The sequence below is a fragment of the Aphelocoma coerulescens genome, chromosome 12, assembly GCF_041296385.1.
Source record: "Aphelocoma coerulescens isolate FSJ_1873_10779 chromosome 12, UR_Acoe_1.0, whole genome shotgun sequence".
Classification (NCBI taxonomy): Eukaryota; Metazoa; Chordata; class Aves; order Passeriformes; family Corvidae; genus Aphelocoma; species Aphelocoma coerulescens.
Window position 1 is genome coordinate 14,575,009 of NC_091026.1, and position 17,605 is coordinate 14,592,613.

The 17,605-nt window shown below is 44.0% G+C and overlaps 1 protein-coding gene across 5 annotated transcripts in view; it reads left to right on the forward strand.

The window, feature by feature from the left end:
• The window catches only part of SYNPR (synaptoporin), a 111,181-nt gene extending 97,385 nt beyond the window's left edge, over positions 1–13,796 (forward strand). For all 5 annotated transcript variants that reach the window (XM_069027859.1, XM_069027857.1, XM_069027858.1 and 2 more), the window contains 3 exons: positions 1,356–1,554; positions 10,813–11,004; positions 12,019–13,796. In XM_069027859.1, coding sequence (XP_068883960.1) covers positions 1,356–1,554; positions 10,813–11,004; positions 12,019–12,285 — 658 coding nt within the window. In that variant the 3' untranslated portion in view covers positions 12,286–13,796. The remainder of the gene's footprint in view (positions 1–1,355; positions 1,555–10,812; positions 11,005–12,018) is intronic.
• Positions 13,797–17,605: the final 3,809 nt, after the last annotated feature.

Consider the following 17,605-nt stretch of genomic DNA (forward strand, 5'->3'; position numbering starts at 1 on the left):
CCTGATGAGAAGTGTGTGTGTGGTGATGCCAGGAAACAGTGAAGTCAGGAAACTGATCATGAGCATTAGGATCTCTCTCATGTGTTCAGATTTCATCAGGCTTTGCTGGCTTTATGCAAGAAAGGCGATTCAGCCACTGCTCATCTCTGCAATCCGGGCAGACTTGGTTTTTGTTTTCATCCCACCACTACCACAATGACAGGGAATAAAATTTCTGAGGCAGATAACTGGCTGCTGGTGAAAAGGTCCTGCCTACATGTTTGGGTACATTTAGTCTGGACAGCAAAAGCAAAACGTCATCCAATTCTCCAATGTCCATTAATCCATCTTCTGTGATTTCTGCTGTGGGTACTTTGTTTTTCTCTGGGGAATTAACTTTTTATTTAGCCAAATATAGTTATGGCTGCTGCTGCCACTGGCTTGCTGTTGCACACATTAATTGCCCTTGAGCAGAGGAATATCTCCCAGAAGGCCTAATCTTTCTCGGCACCAGATCATCAGTTCTTTAATTGCTGCTGGCTTCGTCCCCTCCACTCACCCTGCATGGAGCAGAACAACATGATCCCTCATTAGGCTCCATGTCCCCACTGATGTGAATCTAGGCCATGCAACAGGACCTGCCAAAATGACCCCTCATGTATCTTCTTTCTTTCTCTGAATCAGAAATTTAAATTATTACAGAAAAAAAGGGTCTTGCAGGAGCTTCCAGACAGACCTACAAATCTGTTAGCTCAGTCACTGATAAACAGTGTGTGAGTATAAAGTTAGGGCTTAGGTTGCTTAAACCAGGGCATGTAGACTTCTTCTTTGATCCAAGTTGTGTATTTCTGCTGCAGCTTGATTTTAAAAGGCTTTAATGTAGAGGCACTATGTGGCTTGCAGCCCTATGGGCTAACAGCCACAGGTAGCTCTGCACTAGACAGTTTTATGCAAGGAATTCATGAACATCCACATATGGGTATCCCATGGGCTTAGTACTGAGGATAAGATCTGTTTTCTGCTGCCTCGATTGTAAGAATTCAAGAATCAAATTGTTTCTCATGTTATCCTTTTTCAGTTGTTGCCATGGTAAAACCCCAGAGAGGACGGGGAGGGTTGTATTAAACCACTGGAACATAAACTTTTCTCTGGGATTGATTGAAAGACGTATTCATGCACGCAGTCTCACCTTGGCACTCACAGGGAAGTAACCTCACGTGTACAGGCAGCTCTGAGGAGCACAGCCCACAGCTGCCAGTTATTCACAGGGATCAATGCACATCAGGAACAAGACAGCGCAAATATATTCCTCTTTTATTCAGATACCAGTTTCCATTTTCTGTACTTCACCTGCTGCTCTTTGGGATGTTTTCTAGGTTGCATCAAGTGAATTTCGAGGCTCCCACTTGTGAAGGCAAGCGCCAGGAAAAGCTTGCCTTGATAGGGGACTTCTCCTCTTCGGCAGAGTTCTTCGTCACCATTGCAGTCTTTGCCTTCCTCTACTCACTGGCTGCCACCGTGGTTTATATCTTCTTCCAGAACAAGTACCGTGAAAACAACAGAGGGCCTTTAATTGTAAGTGTTTACAGCATTTGCAGTGTTTTCAAACGTAGGTCTTCACCTCTTGCTTTTTTGGTTATTGAGGTTTGGTCATGGTCTGGGAGATCCAGGTGTCCCACTGCCCAAAGCATCTCTACATTCACCTGCTTTTTTATCTTAATGGTGATTTAATATTTTAACACCAAGGGTAATGGAGACCACATGCAGGAGGAGTTTAGTCCTGTATGTACTTATGAAGTTCTGTGCTTCTCTCCCACTGCCCACAGTTATGATGATCACACAAATAAAGAACATGTAGGTGAGTGGTAGCAGGATTGGGGTCTCAGCTCTATGTCTGTGACAGCAGAGCTTCGTTGGTGGGGAAAACAGGGAAGAGGAGATCTTAGGCATTGTCCTAGCACACAGACGAAACCATGATGAAGCCCCTGATCAAAGCCTAGCCAGGGAGATTGGTTATTGCTAATTACTGCAGGGTTAAGCCAAATTATTTTGCTTTTGAGAATTATGTGGCTGTTTTTCTAGCGTGACACTGAGCTCCCAGCATGTTTGTGTCTCCACACTGGTTTGTGAGCCTTCCAGTTATCATTGTCTGCACCCATCAAGCTGTGGCTATTCATGCCTTTATTTTTCTTTTTACTGATTCCTGAAGGCTTGTGATAAAAAGCAGGTGCTACTGTGCATATATTTTCTCATAAATTGAGACTATAAAGCCAGTGAGGGCTGTTTTGGTCCAGGTTTCTGTTGCTTTCTGTGCATCATGACCCATGGTGCACCCCATGGTCTTGCTGGACTGCCAAGCACTGGGTGCTGACCCTCACCTGCATTTGGGGTGGGTCTCTGCATCTGTGGGCTGTAGGGCTGCAGCGCGATCTCTCTTTCATGGACAACCCTCTCCCTCATGACTGCAAGGAGGAGGTTACTAAGGGAGAGAAAATACTTCTCTGAAGTCTTGGTGTGAAGGTGGGGGGGAGTTTGTCAAGGACCTATGTAGGGAAAAAGTTAACTCTGGATTTCAGAAAAATTTAAAGTTTATGACTGACAGAAACCAGACATTTTGCTGAGACTTAAGTGGCTAAAAGCCACCAGTAAAGTATATCAGAAATATCTAGCAGGAAAAAAATAAATTGCCAGTGCAGAAAAGCTGAATCTATTAAAGGAAATAACTACTACAACAGCAAAAGATTAAACTGTAGGAAGGTAAACTTAGCATTCTGGTTTGAGGGAAAGATTTTCCTGCTGCAAGGAGGTGTGAACTGTTTTCTTTGAGTTTGCATAATTCAAAATTGATGAACTTTTACCAAAAAAAATTCTCCTTCCATATCAAAGGAAGTTAATTCTCTTCATTTGGGGGTTCTTGGGATCTTTGCTGTCCTAGAAAATGGTGAGGACCTACGAGGAAATCCTCACAGAGGAGATGAAGAACAGGCAAAATAACAGGGACCCTACAGAAAGAGTAAATAAATAAAGTGCCTTGCTTCTTCTTGGTATCAAGTTAGATCTCATTTCAAACTGTCTCATCAAAGGATTAGTTACAGAATTCTGCCATCTTAATTTTCTTCTGGAAAATAATTCTTGCTTTTGACCAACTGCATTATCCTCTGTAGCAATAGAAAAAGGAAAGGGAAACAATAGTTCTGATATGTCACGTTATGATATGGCCACTTGCCTTTGTCCAGGACTTTCCTGAAGCAGCCATCGTGTCTGTCACAGGATGCACGGCACAATCCACTACAGCATTAACGTCACATTGACTTAATTTGTTCTGTGTAATGGATTGTAATTGAATCTACAGATTAAATTTGAACAGTGTCTGTTACCAAAGCCTCTGTTTGCAATTTCCCAGTATTTAAACCAAGGCTATATGACCTTATTTGTCCAGAATATAAAGATGCTTTTGAGTTTGTCCTCCAGCAAATGCAGCTCCTGCTGGTGAGTGGTTCTGGGAAGTGGCTGAGGGTTATGGTCAGGTTATGCCCACCAGGAGGAGAGTCCCATCTTCCCCAGCCAAATGCTCCTGCAACTCCTGTGCACTGCTACCTCTGTTGTATTTGGTATTTTTAGAAAAAAAAAGAACCTTTTTTTGCCTGGAGCACATCCTTGCTGGTCTCCCTGGACGCTCTCCAATGCAATGATTGCAGCACCACAGCCTGACTGAGGACAGGTCCCTCTGTGGAGTGAAGTTGTAGGGAAAATGCAGAGCCCCAGCCAGAGAAAAAGCTGGCAGCTGTAGCCAGGAGGAATTCAGGGATCAAGGAAAAAGAAAACTTGGAGTGAAAACCAGCTTCTCAGGGCTGCAGTGCTCACCTAAGGGATGTCACACGCTCTGTGAAGGAGGCAGGCAATGTATCCTCCAGCTCCAAGCAGATGCTGCTCTGAACTGATGTGTATCAGATCAGATGTGTGAGTATGTCTCATCCCTGAGATTTTTCCTTCCAAAGAAAAGTGCTGCAGAAATCTGTGGTGCAGCAGCAGCCCCCAGCACATGTTGGTGCAGGAGGCAGGGCAGCCCTCGCTCTGTTTCATCACCAGGCAGGATCAGTGCATCAGGCACCATTTCCAGACTACCAGTTTTTTTTCTTCTTAGTGAAGAGTTTGAAGATGATAGTTTCATCCATCCTTGCTTCTGCTCCAGTGCCTGATCACAATTTCATAGTTAAAACCATTCCTGTTTTAAGCCGTGTACTTCCTCTTGGCTTCATATTTTCTCAGTCTGGGATGACATCTGCCTTTAAACAGCACCCTCTCAGCAGCTGCCTTTTCTCCTGGCAAATTTTCAGGATTTGAAAAATGAGTATGACAGGAGAAGTCAAGAGAGGAAAAAACCCCTTTCACTTGAAATTTTTTAACATTTTTTTCAAAAAGCCCCTGCACAGGCAGTCTGAACACATCAATGCGTTATCAAATTGCAGAAGCCTGACTGGGTGCAGAAGATATGATTATAAAGAATTTAATGACCATTAAGTCACAAGAAACTTGCAGGGAAAATTTCAGTCACAAATGTTTTAAGTTTACTTTGTTTATACAGATACAGAGAAATTAACTGCATATGCTGAGATCTCAGCGAAGCATCACTTTAACTGTGGAAAAATATTTTAGCATTTAGTGTGGAATGAGGCATGATAACAAGGAAATATTTCCAGTGGGAGAAGCAGTTAACTCCTTCCCTGGCTGTTTGGATGGCAGTGGTGTGTTCATTCACTATGCAGTAAGCCATTTCTGTTGCTAACATTGGCTGTCAGGTTTTGGGGATAAAAGTCTTCCTTTTGGTTGCACAGAGCCCTGGTTGTGTTACTCATCCATTCCCACAGGGCTGGCAGCAGTGAGTGCTTGCACTATGCGCCCTCTGCTTGTCTTGCTCGCTCCCTGAGGGGTCATCTGAGGGCATTCCTACAGCCAGATGAACCCAAGAGAGGACCTTAGATGCCCAGTTTCTGAAGGAACAAGGAGCAGGTTACCAGGGATTCAGTACCTCATAGATATGTGCTGTGTGTTTCTGAGCTCTGCAAACCACAGCTGTGATTTTCATTCCAGTGTGAACTCCCACGTAGTGCATGCGTGCTGTGAGGAGCTGGGGGCTCACCTTGGTGGGTGCAACGAGGGCAAGGCAGCTTCTCAAGTGACTGATTAGTGCTCAAGAGCCAGAAACTTTTAAAAGAAATTAATTGGAGCTGGTGACTTAGGTTTTTAAGAATGCGATGTACAAAATGCCACCAGTTTTCAGTATATCCCCATCTCTCAGACCAAACCAACCTAAGCTGGTTTCCACTCATTTAACACTGCATACCTGGGGTTATACTGCTGGTTTTTGATGAGAGCAAAGATGAGCTGCACGCTGGTACTGCCAGCCCAGGCATCTGTGTTGATGCTCTGCTTCAGGTCTATACATTTGGAGCTTCTTGCAAGCAGAGAATAACCAACCCGGTGTGGATACAAAAATGCTGTTAACAAGATATTTTCCTGCTTCTTTCTAAGCCCGTGAGATACTTTTCTCTCTCACGAAGATAGTAGCAGAGTTCTATAAACTATGAACACCTGCAACCTTGCAGAGCTTTGTTTATGGTACAGTACAAAAATATTTTGACAATGGGTGTTTTAGGATTTTAGCCAATCACCCCCAAGGGGTGGCTGATCCTTTGACCAATTAGACTATGAAGAAAAGTGTCTATAAAGAGTTTGTAAAATAATTAAATAAATCAATCTTGCTGCACAATTCCTGCCTGCTGGATCTCTCTCCTCTCCTCCCTATGGCTGCAGGATGCAGTAATAACCCAGCTGTGCTGAAGTTTCAGCGGATCAGGGATAGGATTCCATATGTCTCTCAGAAAATAATGAATAGTCACAGTCAATGTGTATCAGTCCTCATCACTCAGACTTCTTACTTTTCTTATGGTTTCTTTATCCCATATGTGCTCTATTTAAAGTCCATGTGCTGACAACCTTATGTGCCTTCAGGTTTGTCTTTGGGAAGGTATAATTTGGCCATGAGAAATGACATGCATTCATGTATAAATGTAAATCACTTTATTAATATTCCAATCAATTAATATAAATGCATGAAATTATTCAGCCAAGAAAGGTGACTGACATAGCCCTGAAAATAGATAGTTCATTTTTATAGTGATTACTTGATAATCTCATTCTTATGGTGCATAAAGATGCTTACATCTTAAGAAGATGAGATCTTTCCTTTGTATCTGGAGTCCTGTGAATAATCACATTATTCAGAAAGGCATTTGGTTCTTTACATATGTTGCAGATCGAGTGAATGAAGTACACCCTGGTCTGCCCTTTGGACACCTCTTTGATTAGACATGTTGTACTTCCTCACCTGTGTCCAGCTGTCTAGAAAATAGAGAGGAAAAGAATAAAGAGCCATCTGTAAAAACAAAGACTGAATCCTTTACAGCTGAAAAATGAAATTAGGAAGAACCTGGAGATATTTCTTTGCATTTCAAAGAGCTGTTTCAGCCTGCTGTTGTCATCTCCTTTTGAAGCACAAGCCAGGGTGACCTTGCTGTACATGCTGGTGCCTCCCAAAGGGCTCTGCACTTCCCTGCCAGAAGCAAGCTTGCAAGGCCTTACACTATTGCAAGAAGCATGTAATTCTTTCAAAGCTTCATTTGGCAGAAAATCTGGGGTGGGACCTCGTTCAAACCAAAAAAGAGCTAAAATGCCACTGAAGGCGTTTGCTTGCCTGCAGCAATCTGCTCTTGGCCACTTTCCTGGCTGGGACTGGGGCTGTGGCTCTTGCTGGGGTAGTTCTTGAATTTTTAGGTTGGTTGTGACTGTAAAAGCAAATCTTCTGAGTGGTTTGCCTCTGCTGGGTAAAGAAATCTCCCTCTGCTCCTGCGTGGCTGGCCATGAAACCTGTTGGCACTGCTAGACAAGCTCTGACTGGGAGCGTTTATGGACTTCAGAATTTGAGGAGTTGCTCCCTTGGATGCTGTAAATGTGGGAGAGGGTATTCCCGAATGGAAAGGTTTTGTAGCACGAGCCCTACATGGAAGCCAATTGCAAGGCAGGAGCTGCGGCTCTGTGAGGGAGGAAGGATGCCAGGAGCCCTTTGGCCGGACCAGAGCTGAGGTTTTGCCTGTTTCCAGCCATGACAGCCCAAGACCATCCTGCCAGACTTGGCTGGGAGGGAGAGCAGGGCATCAAGTGCATGCAGGGACATGTGTGTCACAGCCTTCAGGGGCTGATGAAGCCACTGACCAGCTTGGAGCAGATGAAACACATCCCCTTTCTGAGTGAACAAGCAGCTTCTGCAGAGGCTCTTGGCTGGGTGAGGTTGTGCCAGACACCGGGCAATCCAAAATTGTGCTCAGGAGGCTTAAGTGACTGCCTCTTTCAAAGAGGGACATTTTGCAAAAGCCAGTAGCTTGATAGCAAGGAGAAATATTTCAATTATCATGAAAAGGGCATTCACAGTTCTATTCTAAAATGTATAATATATAAAATTATTCCAAGTAGGCATTTTTGGCAAACTCGGTAATAACAAATTCCAACTTGAAGAAGGCAGGAAGAATTTTTTTTTTTTTTTTTTTGCACATACTTCAGGATCTTAAAAAGTCCCTCCTTGGATACTCAGAGTATTTTAAATTTCAGTTTTTGCCTTTCTTTACGTGTTCCTATTTTCCTTACTTCCCAAAGGCACCTGTAGGCAGAATGAAGTGTCCCAGATGAGATGTGAGAGAGAAACTTAGCAATTAGGAGTGTAGTGTAATCATACAACAATACACACTGAAGAGATCTGTAGACACTGCTTTAAGAGAGCAACTACAAAAAATTACTTTGTTTCAAAGGAAAAAAGCCTCAGCCATGCTATAGGGATATTAAACATTGAAATGCAAGTTTTGTTTTAGTGTGCAGGCATTCTGGCCTTAATTACCAAGGAGAAATTCCCCAGACAGATATTAAGCCACAGAACAGCTTAGCTTGAAATTCACTTTTATTTTCAGGATGTCATTATCTGGTAACTCTGTTCCACCCAGAGCTGTGAAAATGTTCAGCCAGAAATGCAAACCCACTTGAAAACAAGAGAGGTTCAAGTTCCAGCCAAAGCTGAAGGTTCGCAAAGATTCAAAATAAATAGGAAGTTGCAAGTTCTCTCTAGTCATAGAATCATACATTTTGTTCCTTGCACTGTGCAGAGGTGGCAGAAAAAGTATTCCAAGAGCCTGAGTCTGGCTGTGTCACCTTGGTGAGAACACCTACTGAAAAAATCCCAGTGTTCCATTAACCTTTCTGTCCTGTCTCCTTGGCCAGCTGTTGGCTGGCTGGTGGACAGGCTGCATGGTTTCCTCTTCGAGTCCCACTGTGCCATCTTTCACTTCTGGCTCAGTGTGTTTCTTGCACCCAGCCAGACTTTACAGTTTTAGGGAGTTCCTCTATACAAGAGCTGATCCTGGCACCCCAGGAGCAAGAACCCTTTCCCCAAGGCTCTGACCCGCTCAGAAATAGGGGAGTTTGTGGCAGAGAGGGCAGGGTTTTAGGCTTTGTGAACACCCTGGCACAGGGGAGCAGAGGAAGTCAGGAGAAAGCTGGACCATGGGGTGTGATGGGGAAGATAAGACTTGAGAAATAATATTAAATACTTATTGCCTTTAGGGCCGTCCCCTCAACTGCACAGTGCCATGGGATGTTCCCAGAAGGACTTACAGCCCATGGCCACCAGCAGTCATAGTGAGGGACTCGTACAGATGCAGTCATTTGTGCAGTGAGCCTCACCAACATGGGGTCAGGGCCTGGGAGCTCAACAGCAGGTCTGTACCCCTGCTGCTGTCACCTACTTCAAGAACTTTGCTCACTTCTAAAATTTCTCTCTTTTTAGCAAGTTTAATGTCCTGTGTTGTATTAGTTTTAGTCAGTTTGTCTCTGTTTACATCAAATTTCTACCTGCTGTTATGCATTTCTTTAATTGGCATTGCCAGTGCACTGATTACAGAGCTGGATTTAGTTTACAAAGGCTCCAAGTTTAGTGACATTGGGAGAGGGTTGCTTGTCATTTAAAAAATACATTCCCCAAAATTCTGCTGTGGCCCCATCTCTTGTGTCAGTCAGAACCTGCCTGGGGGCTTGGCATCTGGGTCAATAGCATGTCAAACCTCACAGCAAATAAAGAGCCTCTCCCATCATTGTCCACAGTTCAGCAGATATTTGGTGTTTCTACCAGCTGGAATTTTTAGGAAATGCTTGCAACTGAACTGTTGCCTCTAGGAATCTGTTTCTCATTCACTGCTAAGACATATGAGATACAAGAATTTCTTTTGCTGGAAATCTCCCTGAGAAGAAGAATTACTCTGGGCTATATGCCTCTGCCCCCATGGAGTCTCTCTGGGTGTTAAGAGAGTTGTCAGCTCCTGGGCTTCACGCTCTTCAAGAGAGCCCATTTGGGCAGCATGAAGGAGGTCAGAGCTCAGTGGCAGACAGGCCTGCAGAAAACAAACTGTTAAAAGAGAAGGATGTATCCTTTGGGAAAGCATCCAAGCACAGTTAATTTAATCCCATCTGCATCAGTGGAGACATCCTTTGTTCATGGCTTGCTTGTGCGGTGGCTTTATCGACTGGTGCCTCTTCCATTGTGACAGAGGCTCGCACCCTCCACCCCTGTGGTGCCACAGAGAGCTCCTTCCCCAAATGTCAGGTGTGCTTGTAGATGAGAATGGTATTTCCTAGGGATTGCTTATTTCTTTGAGAAGCAGCCTGAAACACTGGGTTCTTAATGAATGTTTTCCCTTCCTTCCATGCACACCTTTATTTTGCAGGGGGGAAGGGGAAGCAGCCCCTTGGGAGGTGGGATATCAAGACGCAGCGATGCAGTTAGTGGTATGTTAGACTTTGGCACCTCTGCCATCTGTTGTGGGCTGACAGATGGGATGAAATATGACAGCAGAAAGGCTCTTCTGTTTTAGCAAGACACAAGAAAGCTTGAAAAATCACACCTCCTCCCTCCTTTCCCCCCAAACCCACACAAAAACAGTGTCACTTGGTCACTTGTTCTGGCTAAAACAAGGAGAAGTTTATGCCTGAGCATGCTCCTGAAAGTCTTTGAGGGGAAAGTGAGCAGAGTGGATCAGAGCAGAGCTGCTCGGAGGCACTGGAACCTGGAGGGACCACCACACTTTCTCTACTCTTTTCACGTGGATGGGAATTAGGAACCAGTGCTTTACCGGGCCAGGGAGGAGTCTCTGCTTGGCAAGTCGTGCTGTTTACTTGCTCACTCATGGTAATTAGTGGCTGCATGCAGCAGGGACATTTGGCCTTACCTGTGGCTGGTGAGAAAACTCCTCATCTGGTACATGAGGATTAGCCAATCTCACATTCTCCCTGAGACAGAAACACTTCCTATTGGAAACCCACACTGACTGTCTGTAGGAGTACCCAGGACAAGACCCAGCCCTCAGGAGGGCCCAGCTTCTTTACAGGCATGTGTATTTTGTAATTCATCCCAATGCATCAGCCTGGTGCTGTGAACAGTCACATTTTCAAGGCAGCTCAGCGTCCTGGGTACCAGCCACATGTTTGTGGGAATCTTGCCTCAAGGCCAGAGGTGCAAATGTCAGCCAAGGGGCTCTGCCCCATTAGGCATGTCAAGCACTTCTGAAAATTAGCTCTGTGGGTGATGACAGTAACAGATGACAACCTTCCACAAAGTAACAAGCTCTTGGTATTTCTCTCCTCTGACACCAGCTTTCAGTTTTCTGGTGGTTTTTAATATTTTTTCCTTTCCAACAGACACACCAATATAATGCTTCTAACTAATTTGTCTTTTAGGATTTCATTGTGACAGTGGTCTTCTCATTCTTGTGGCTAGTGAGCTCATCTGCTTGGGCTAAAGGACTGTCAGATGTAAAGGTTGCAACTGACCCTGATGAAGTGCTGCTGCTGATATCTGCCTGCAAACAGCAGTCCAACAAATGCTTGCCTGTTCGCAGCCCTGTTATGTCAAGCCTCAACACTTCGGTTGTAAGTGACTTTGATTGCTGCTGTTCACCCTTACCTTGCAATGTATTTTCATCTTTTACCCGTGTATTGACCTAAATTGACTGGTGTAAACCAGTTAGCTGACATGATTTAATTGGAAGTGCAGTCTTGCTGAGGGAAAGGCAGGCTGTGACTCACAGCAGCTCTGCCAGAGCAGCAGCAGGATGAGCATGCAGGGTTGGGAGAGGAAGGAGGCAAAGTGTCTGTCCAACTGCATTGTTTGCCCCTCTGCTTTTAACTTGCTCACTGCAACACTTTTGAAAAGGGGCCTGTGTGCTCCTTTAGGAAAGAAAGGTTTGTGCCTTACAAATTCCTTTAAAAATCCTCAAAAAACAATATAAAATTGGACTTCAGAATGTTAAAAAAACCCAAATACAATAAAAAGCCTCCAGGCCAGCTGACCAATTAAGATCTCTCTTTTTAATTAGTCTCTTTCAATTTTATCTTTCCACAATTTCTTTAAACGAAATTATGTTTTCAAACAAAAAAAAACTTTTGGTCTAAAAACGTAACCTTTTTTTGGAAACAAAAAGTAAAGCAGACACCTTGTGAGCTACAGCTAAGGGAGGTGAATTAGGGAATTTGCTCCAAAGCTGAGAGAATTTTCCAGCAAGTTTTGGGAGAATCATAGAATCATTTAGGTTGGAAAAGGTCTCTAAGATCATAGAGTCCAACCACTAACGCAGCACTGCCAAGTCCTGCACTAAACCATGTCCCCAGGGGCCATATCTACACTTATCCCCATGGATGGTGACGCCACCACTTCCCTGGGCAGCCTATTGCTTGACAATTGTTTCAGTAAAGAAGTAAAGAGATTCTTTTCTAATAACCAATCTGAGCCTCCTCTTGCACAGCTTGAGGCCATTTCCTCTTGTCCTTGGGAAGGAGGGGTTGGGAGAAGCTTTGCCTTTTCCCGGGACCATGCAGGGTCCATAACCTTAGGTTGAGCTGTGAGACCATGGCTGCTGGTGATGAGCTCCTCTTCTTCCCACCCAGGTCTTTGGCTACCTGAACTTTATCCTCTGGGCAGGCAACATTTGGTTTGTGTTTAAGGAGACGGGCTGGCATTCCTCAGGCCAGCGGCACCCTGCGGACACCATGGAGAAGCAGCCTGGCGGCTACAACCAAGGTGGCTACAACCAAGACAGCTACGGGCCAGCTGGCTCCTACAACCAGCCAGGCTCCTATGGCCAGGTGGGTGAATATGGCCAGTCCCAGAGCTACGGGCAGAGCGGGCCAACCTCCTTCGCTAATCAAATTTAGGGTTCACACACAGTGCAAGCTCTTGTGTCCCTCACACGTAGAGAGTTTAACAGGTCTCAAGTTTCAGTGGCACCAGATTTTTAAGGGTTCTACATAAATTAATACTACAACACAGTGTTTAATGTCCGTTGAAGGTTTGAGCCCACCTTGTTTGGCAGATGGGAGGTAGCCAGAGGGCTGGAGTTGGCCTTTTTTTCCCTGACTAGCCAGACACAGGGGATGTGCTCCTTGCTGGTGACCTGGAGTTGCTGTTGTAGTATGCACTATAGAGATAACTTTATGGTAGTTTTGTATGTGTTAAGATGGTAGAAGCATTTTGTAGCCTCAAGTCTGTAGTATTTAATATGCATAATATAATTGAATTTCCTTCTTCATTTTGGTGAAAAACGGAAGTGTTTTACTATGATTTCTACAAATTATTCTGTATATCCATGCATGTAACATTGTACCTAAATTTTCAAAACTGCCTGTCTGTGACTCTTCAGAGTGTTTGTTTTGGTTATACCTTCTGTTTCAGAAGATTTTACTATTATTTCAGTTAACTGAGTTGTCCATCTGTAATTTAGTGCATGGATAAGCAGTTTCATACTACCAAATGTCTGCACTGTGTAAATGGAACTTCTTGACTTCTGCCACTATATTTTGTTAAATGTCTGTTTAAAAGAAGTATGCATCTTTTATATATATTTTGCAGAGTTGAATATATGGCTTACCCAAGTTCTGAATGCTTTGTAACTAAACTGTTTTTCCTTGAAATGGCATTCAGTAGTATATATGGTACCTGACCAATGTTTATTCCATTTAACTCAGCTAAGTATTCCTTCTATACATCACTATTTCTATGGATGTTTTGTGAATCTTTTAACGTGAGCTGTGGAGAATAAGGACCAAGTAACTGTGTTATATGTTTACAAAGGTATTTATTTAACTAAGCTAACAGAGGTGCAGATATCAGTATACAAAATCATGTAAAAATGTCCTGTTGCTTGATACAGCAACATGAAAACTGCACGTGTTGTTGTGACCTTACAAAGCATAAATACTCCTTTATGCCCACTTCCGAGAGGAAAACCTTTCTGTCCGTGCTGTTTCAAGATTTTTAGCTATCCCTCTGTTAGGTCACTGCTCTGAGCGCTAGCTTGGTGCTACTGGAGAATGTAACTGGATTGACCAAATAACCCAGGCTCAGAGGAACTCATCCTAAAAGAGCTGGAGCCAGACTTGTAGCCTGTTTGGATTCCTCCCTGGGAAATTCAACCCTTCAATATCAATGGGATGCATTGATACAAATGAAAGCCTGAAGCACAATGTACTAATCAAAACTGATCATCTGCATTTCTAGATCAAAGTGTATCAGTATATAATCTTATTGTATGAGCTGTAATGTTGAAAGCGTCTTAGCTTAAAACAGCTTAGTCTCTTCTATGATTGTTGTAACCAATTTATGGCTACTTGGTGGATGAATCTATATTGTGATATCTATTTGACCCTAATAAAGTTATTGCATACAATGCATGTTTTCAGAGTATGTTAATATTGAAATGTCACTGCCAAATAATGAAGGTAGCTATTAAAGAAAACTAACTGTTCCTGTGCCTGACCTTATTGGTCATATTCTTACTGTTTTCCAACACTTTTATGGGGATTGTTTTAATGTACAGTGGAGTATGACACTTCTGCAGACACCTGTCATTAAAGGTCAGTATCACAAGTTTTTAAAAAAATTAAAAGTGTGCGGTTTAATACCTGCCTGCCTCTTTACCTCTCTTTCCACTGTCAGTAGGACAAGCCCAGTATTGTGCCACCCATCCCAGTTCTGAGGATTGCTGGAAAGCCATGTGTGAGTTGTAGCGAAAACAAACTGGAATATCTAAATGTTCTCCTGTTCCAAATGAGAGCAAGATACAATTTTCTGGGTTAATGAAAAATTTTATTTTGGCTCTTAGTTAATTTGTTTGGGGTTTTTTGGTTTGGGTGGTTTTTTGGCTGGTTTTTTGGTTTTGAGAGTTTTTGGTTGGTGGGTTGGTTGGTTTTTGGGGGGGCTGTTTTTTTGGTTGGTGGGTTGTTTTTCTTGTTTTAAGTTTGGAAAAAAGTTAGATATTGGCAAGTCAGGAGAAAGTGAAATCTGTGTGTGTGCAAGGGGTGTGATCAGATGTGCACTCTTCATACCCACTCCCACATAGTCCTACTTCTACTCTATTTTTTTTGTTGTTATTGTTGTTCTTTTAAATTCCCTTTGTATTGGTTGATGAGGAGTATCTCAAACTAAGCTCTCATATCAAAACTTCTCCACTAGAAATAGTTTTTGTGTCAACTAGCTTTCTCTTCATTAACTTTTCCACCCAAATGAGCAAGGTCCCATTCCCAAATTTTTCTATCCAATGCTGAGGGATGGAAATGAGTTTTGCTTTGGTTTATTCCTGCATTTCAAACCAGATGAAATTCTTGTGTAACCATGTGAGCACAGGACTGCAGCTTTCTGGAGTTCACACCCCTGGAGAAAGGACAGTTTCTAATACAAGGCTGGGAACAGAAATAAGATTATGTCTTATTTTGGGTACTATTTGCATAACTCCAGGTCTAAAGTTTTCTCATGAAGGGCAGAGCTGGTGGAAGAGTTGACAAAAGTAATGTAAGAGGCACATGTTTTCATGGAAGACTTGCCCTTTGCTTTACCCAGCTGGCCAGATCTTCACAGGCACCTCAGCTCCTTGCTGCTGTACAGAACAGTTCAGCTGGTTGTTACCATTTGGGGCCTGTAATCGTCACTCTGAATTAGGAGGGAAGAAAAATATCTTCATCTATAACTTCTCAGATTAATAAAGTATGGCAGCAGCAAAAGTGAAAACAAAAATGATGCGTGCACTTGTCTGTGTTATGTGAGAAAATGTATTTGAATGTTTCCTCAATCTTCCTGTGAATTTGAGTCTTATCACATCCTTTTGTAGCTGTTGAGAAATTGAAAGTTTATTTCAACTGGGAATAGTGACTGCACAGCCAAGGGTTGAGCAACTGATGAAAAAGACTGCATTTGATGTTACCTGGATTTAAGACAAATAGCGAAGTAAACTTGAGCATCCTTTGTGAAACTGCTGCTGGCAGCCTCGTTGCTTTCCTACTTCATCATTAGTGAGTATCTCTGCCAGTTAGTTAAATAACTAGGTCAGCTTGGGAAAAAAAAACCCGACGTGTTCCTTGATCTTCTGTGCTATCCCTCCTGTTTTCCCATGTGTTTCTCTTTATAGCCCATTTCTCAGCTACCCAAGTTAGGAGCATGTTTGCATTATCAAGTGTGAAGCTATGGGGGAGAGGCAGGTACATCTAGTGAGTGTGGTGGAGAGGGGGGGAGCACAAGACTTTCTCTCCAGGTGCCTCAGAGGCCAAGGAAGGGGCACATTCACCTACTGTTTTGGGGTTTCCCCCATTGCTCTTGGCTGGGATGGGGATGCACTTTGCAGAGCTGGAGCATCAATGCCCTCCATGGGAAGATGTGATTCTAGGTACCCCTGGCTCTGCAGCCTGCTTCATTTCCTGCCCAGCACATCAAGGAGACAAGGATGAGTTCAGATGCAAACATTCTGCCCTGACTTGATAGGGTTGGGGTTTTTGTGTGTGGTATTTTTCCTGATGACAAAATCTCCTTCAGCGTAGCCGTTGAGCTGCACATAACAGAGTCTCAGTGATGGCTAAGACTTGGAGAAAGTTTGTGCTCCTGTTGCATGAATTCATGTTGCAATTGCCTGACTGGATTATTATTTCCAATCTTTATATGCTCTCAAAATGAAGGAGCAATCCAGGCTGTAGCCCTGAATCAATCTTGGCTGAAACTGTGATGCGCTGATGAAAGAGGCAGTGGCATCAACATGCATTGCACCTCCCTGTGGTCTGCTCCTGACAATAACTCCAGAGTTTCACCGTGTCATGGGTTAGCAAGCATAGTCCCAGAAGTGACGTTCTTGCAAAGGGGTGCTTACAGCTTCCTCTGTGACCTGACCTGACAGAACCTATCAGTGGCCAGTTGGAATATGGACAATTCTTTAAGCCGCTTAAAATTGTGACCGCCTCTGTGATCCACACTTAAGAATACACAAACCCCCCCCAGCTCTCTCTCGTTTCCAGTGCTGGGACAGGTGGCTGCGGGCCCCTTGCGGGGGCCAGCGGGCCCGGCCAGGCCCTGCTCGGGCCATGCTGGGCCGGGCCACGGCCATCCTGGAGCCGGTGGGCCCTGTTCCACCCACGGAACCCCCCCACAGCCCTGCTGTGGGCAGCCGGAGCAGCCCGGCTCCCCCTCTCCAGTGCAGCCAAGATTCCGCTGAAGCTGCCCTGCTGTCCGGCAGAGATCGTGTGAGCAACAGCGATATGCAAAATTCCAGCTGCAAGGCCTGGGTGAGATTAACCCTTTTAGTGCTGTGAAGAGCTGAAAACCTGAGGGAGGAGAAAGAGGAGATGCTTAAAGCTGAAATTCTGTTGTGAAGCTATGATATATCAGAGTACCTGTTGTAATTTCATGAAGGCATGGGGGGTGGAGCGTTCAACTTGTACTTGTGAGCAAAAGCACCTGCGCTGAGATAGGCAGATGCTGAAGCAGCTGTAATTTGATGAGAAGCTTGGACAGGGAGAGATGGACCAGATGAGGACTTTTGCTCCAAATGGGAAAGGAGAAAACCTCAGTTCCTAGAGATGCTCCCAGAGATAGCCCTAGAGATGAAGATGAGGAGGACCCTTTGCTCCCAGGGAAGGAGAAGGACCTCTGTTCTCAGAGATGAAATGCTCCCAGAGATGGGTGAAGAGAACTTTTATTTCTGAACGGCTCAACCTTAAAATTGTACCCCAGTAATTTCAAGAGTGGACCCTCGAAAGCAGTTGTGGGAAAAGCTGCAAGTCGGGGGAAAGGACTCACGTGAGAGCAGAGAACCAACCCGGGCGGCTGTCTCGTTGTGATAATGTTTTCATGGCATGGGCAAGAGAGACTCCTCTTCCTAAATGGACTGAACAAGGTTATTATGGAAGTGGTAAACAGACTGAACATCTCAAGGGTTGTCTTTTTACATTGTCAGTGGGAGAAGGGAGAAGGGAGAAAGGTGGGGGGAGGAGAAGTGTTCTGAAGGTGTGGTATGATTTTTTTTCTTCTTTTAGGTCTGTTAATAAACTTCTTTATATTCTTTCAAGTTTGGTGCCTGCTTTGCATTTCTCCTAATTCTCATCTCACAGAAGGTAAACAGTAATGAGTATTTTGGACCAAACCACTACACACAGTTAATATGACAGACAGATGATGAACTACTGAGTAAAAGCTGCCACATACTATTGCATCCTTTTC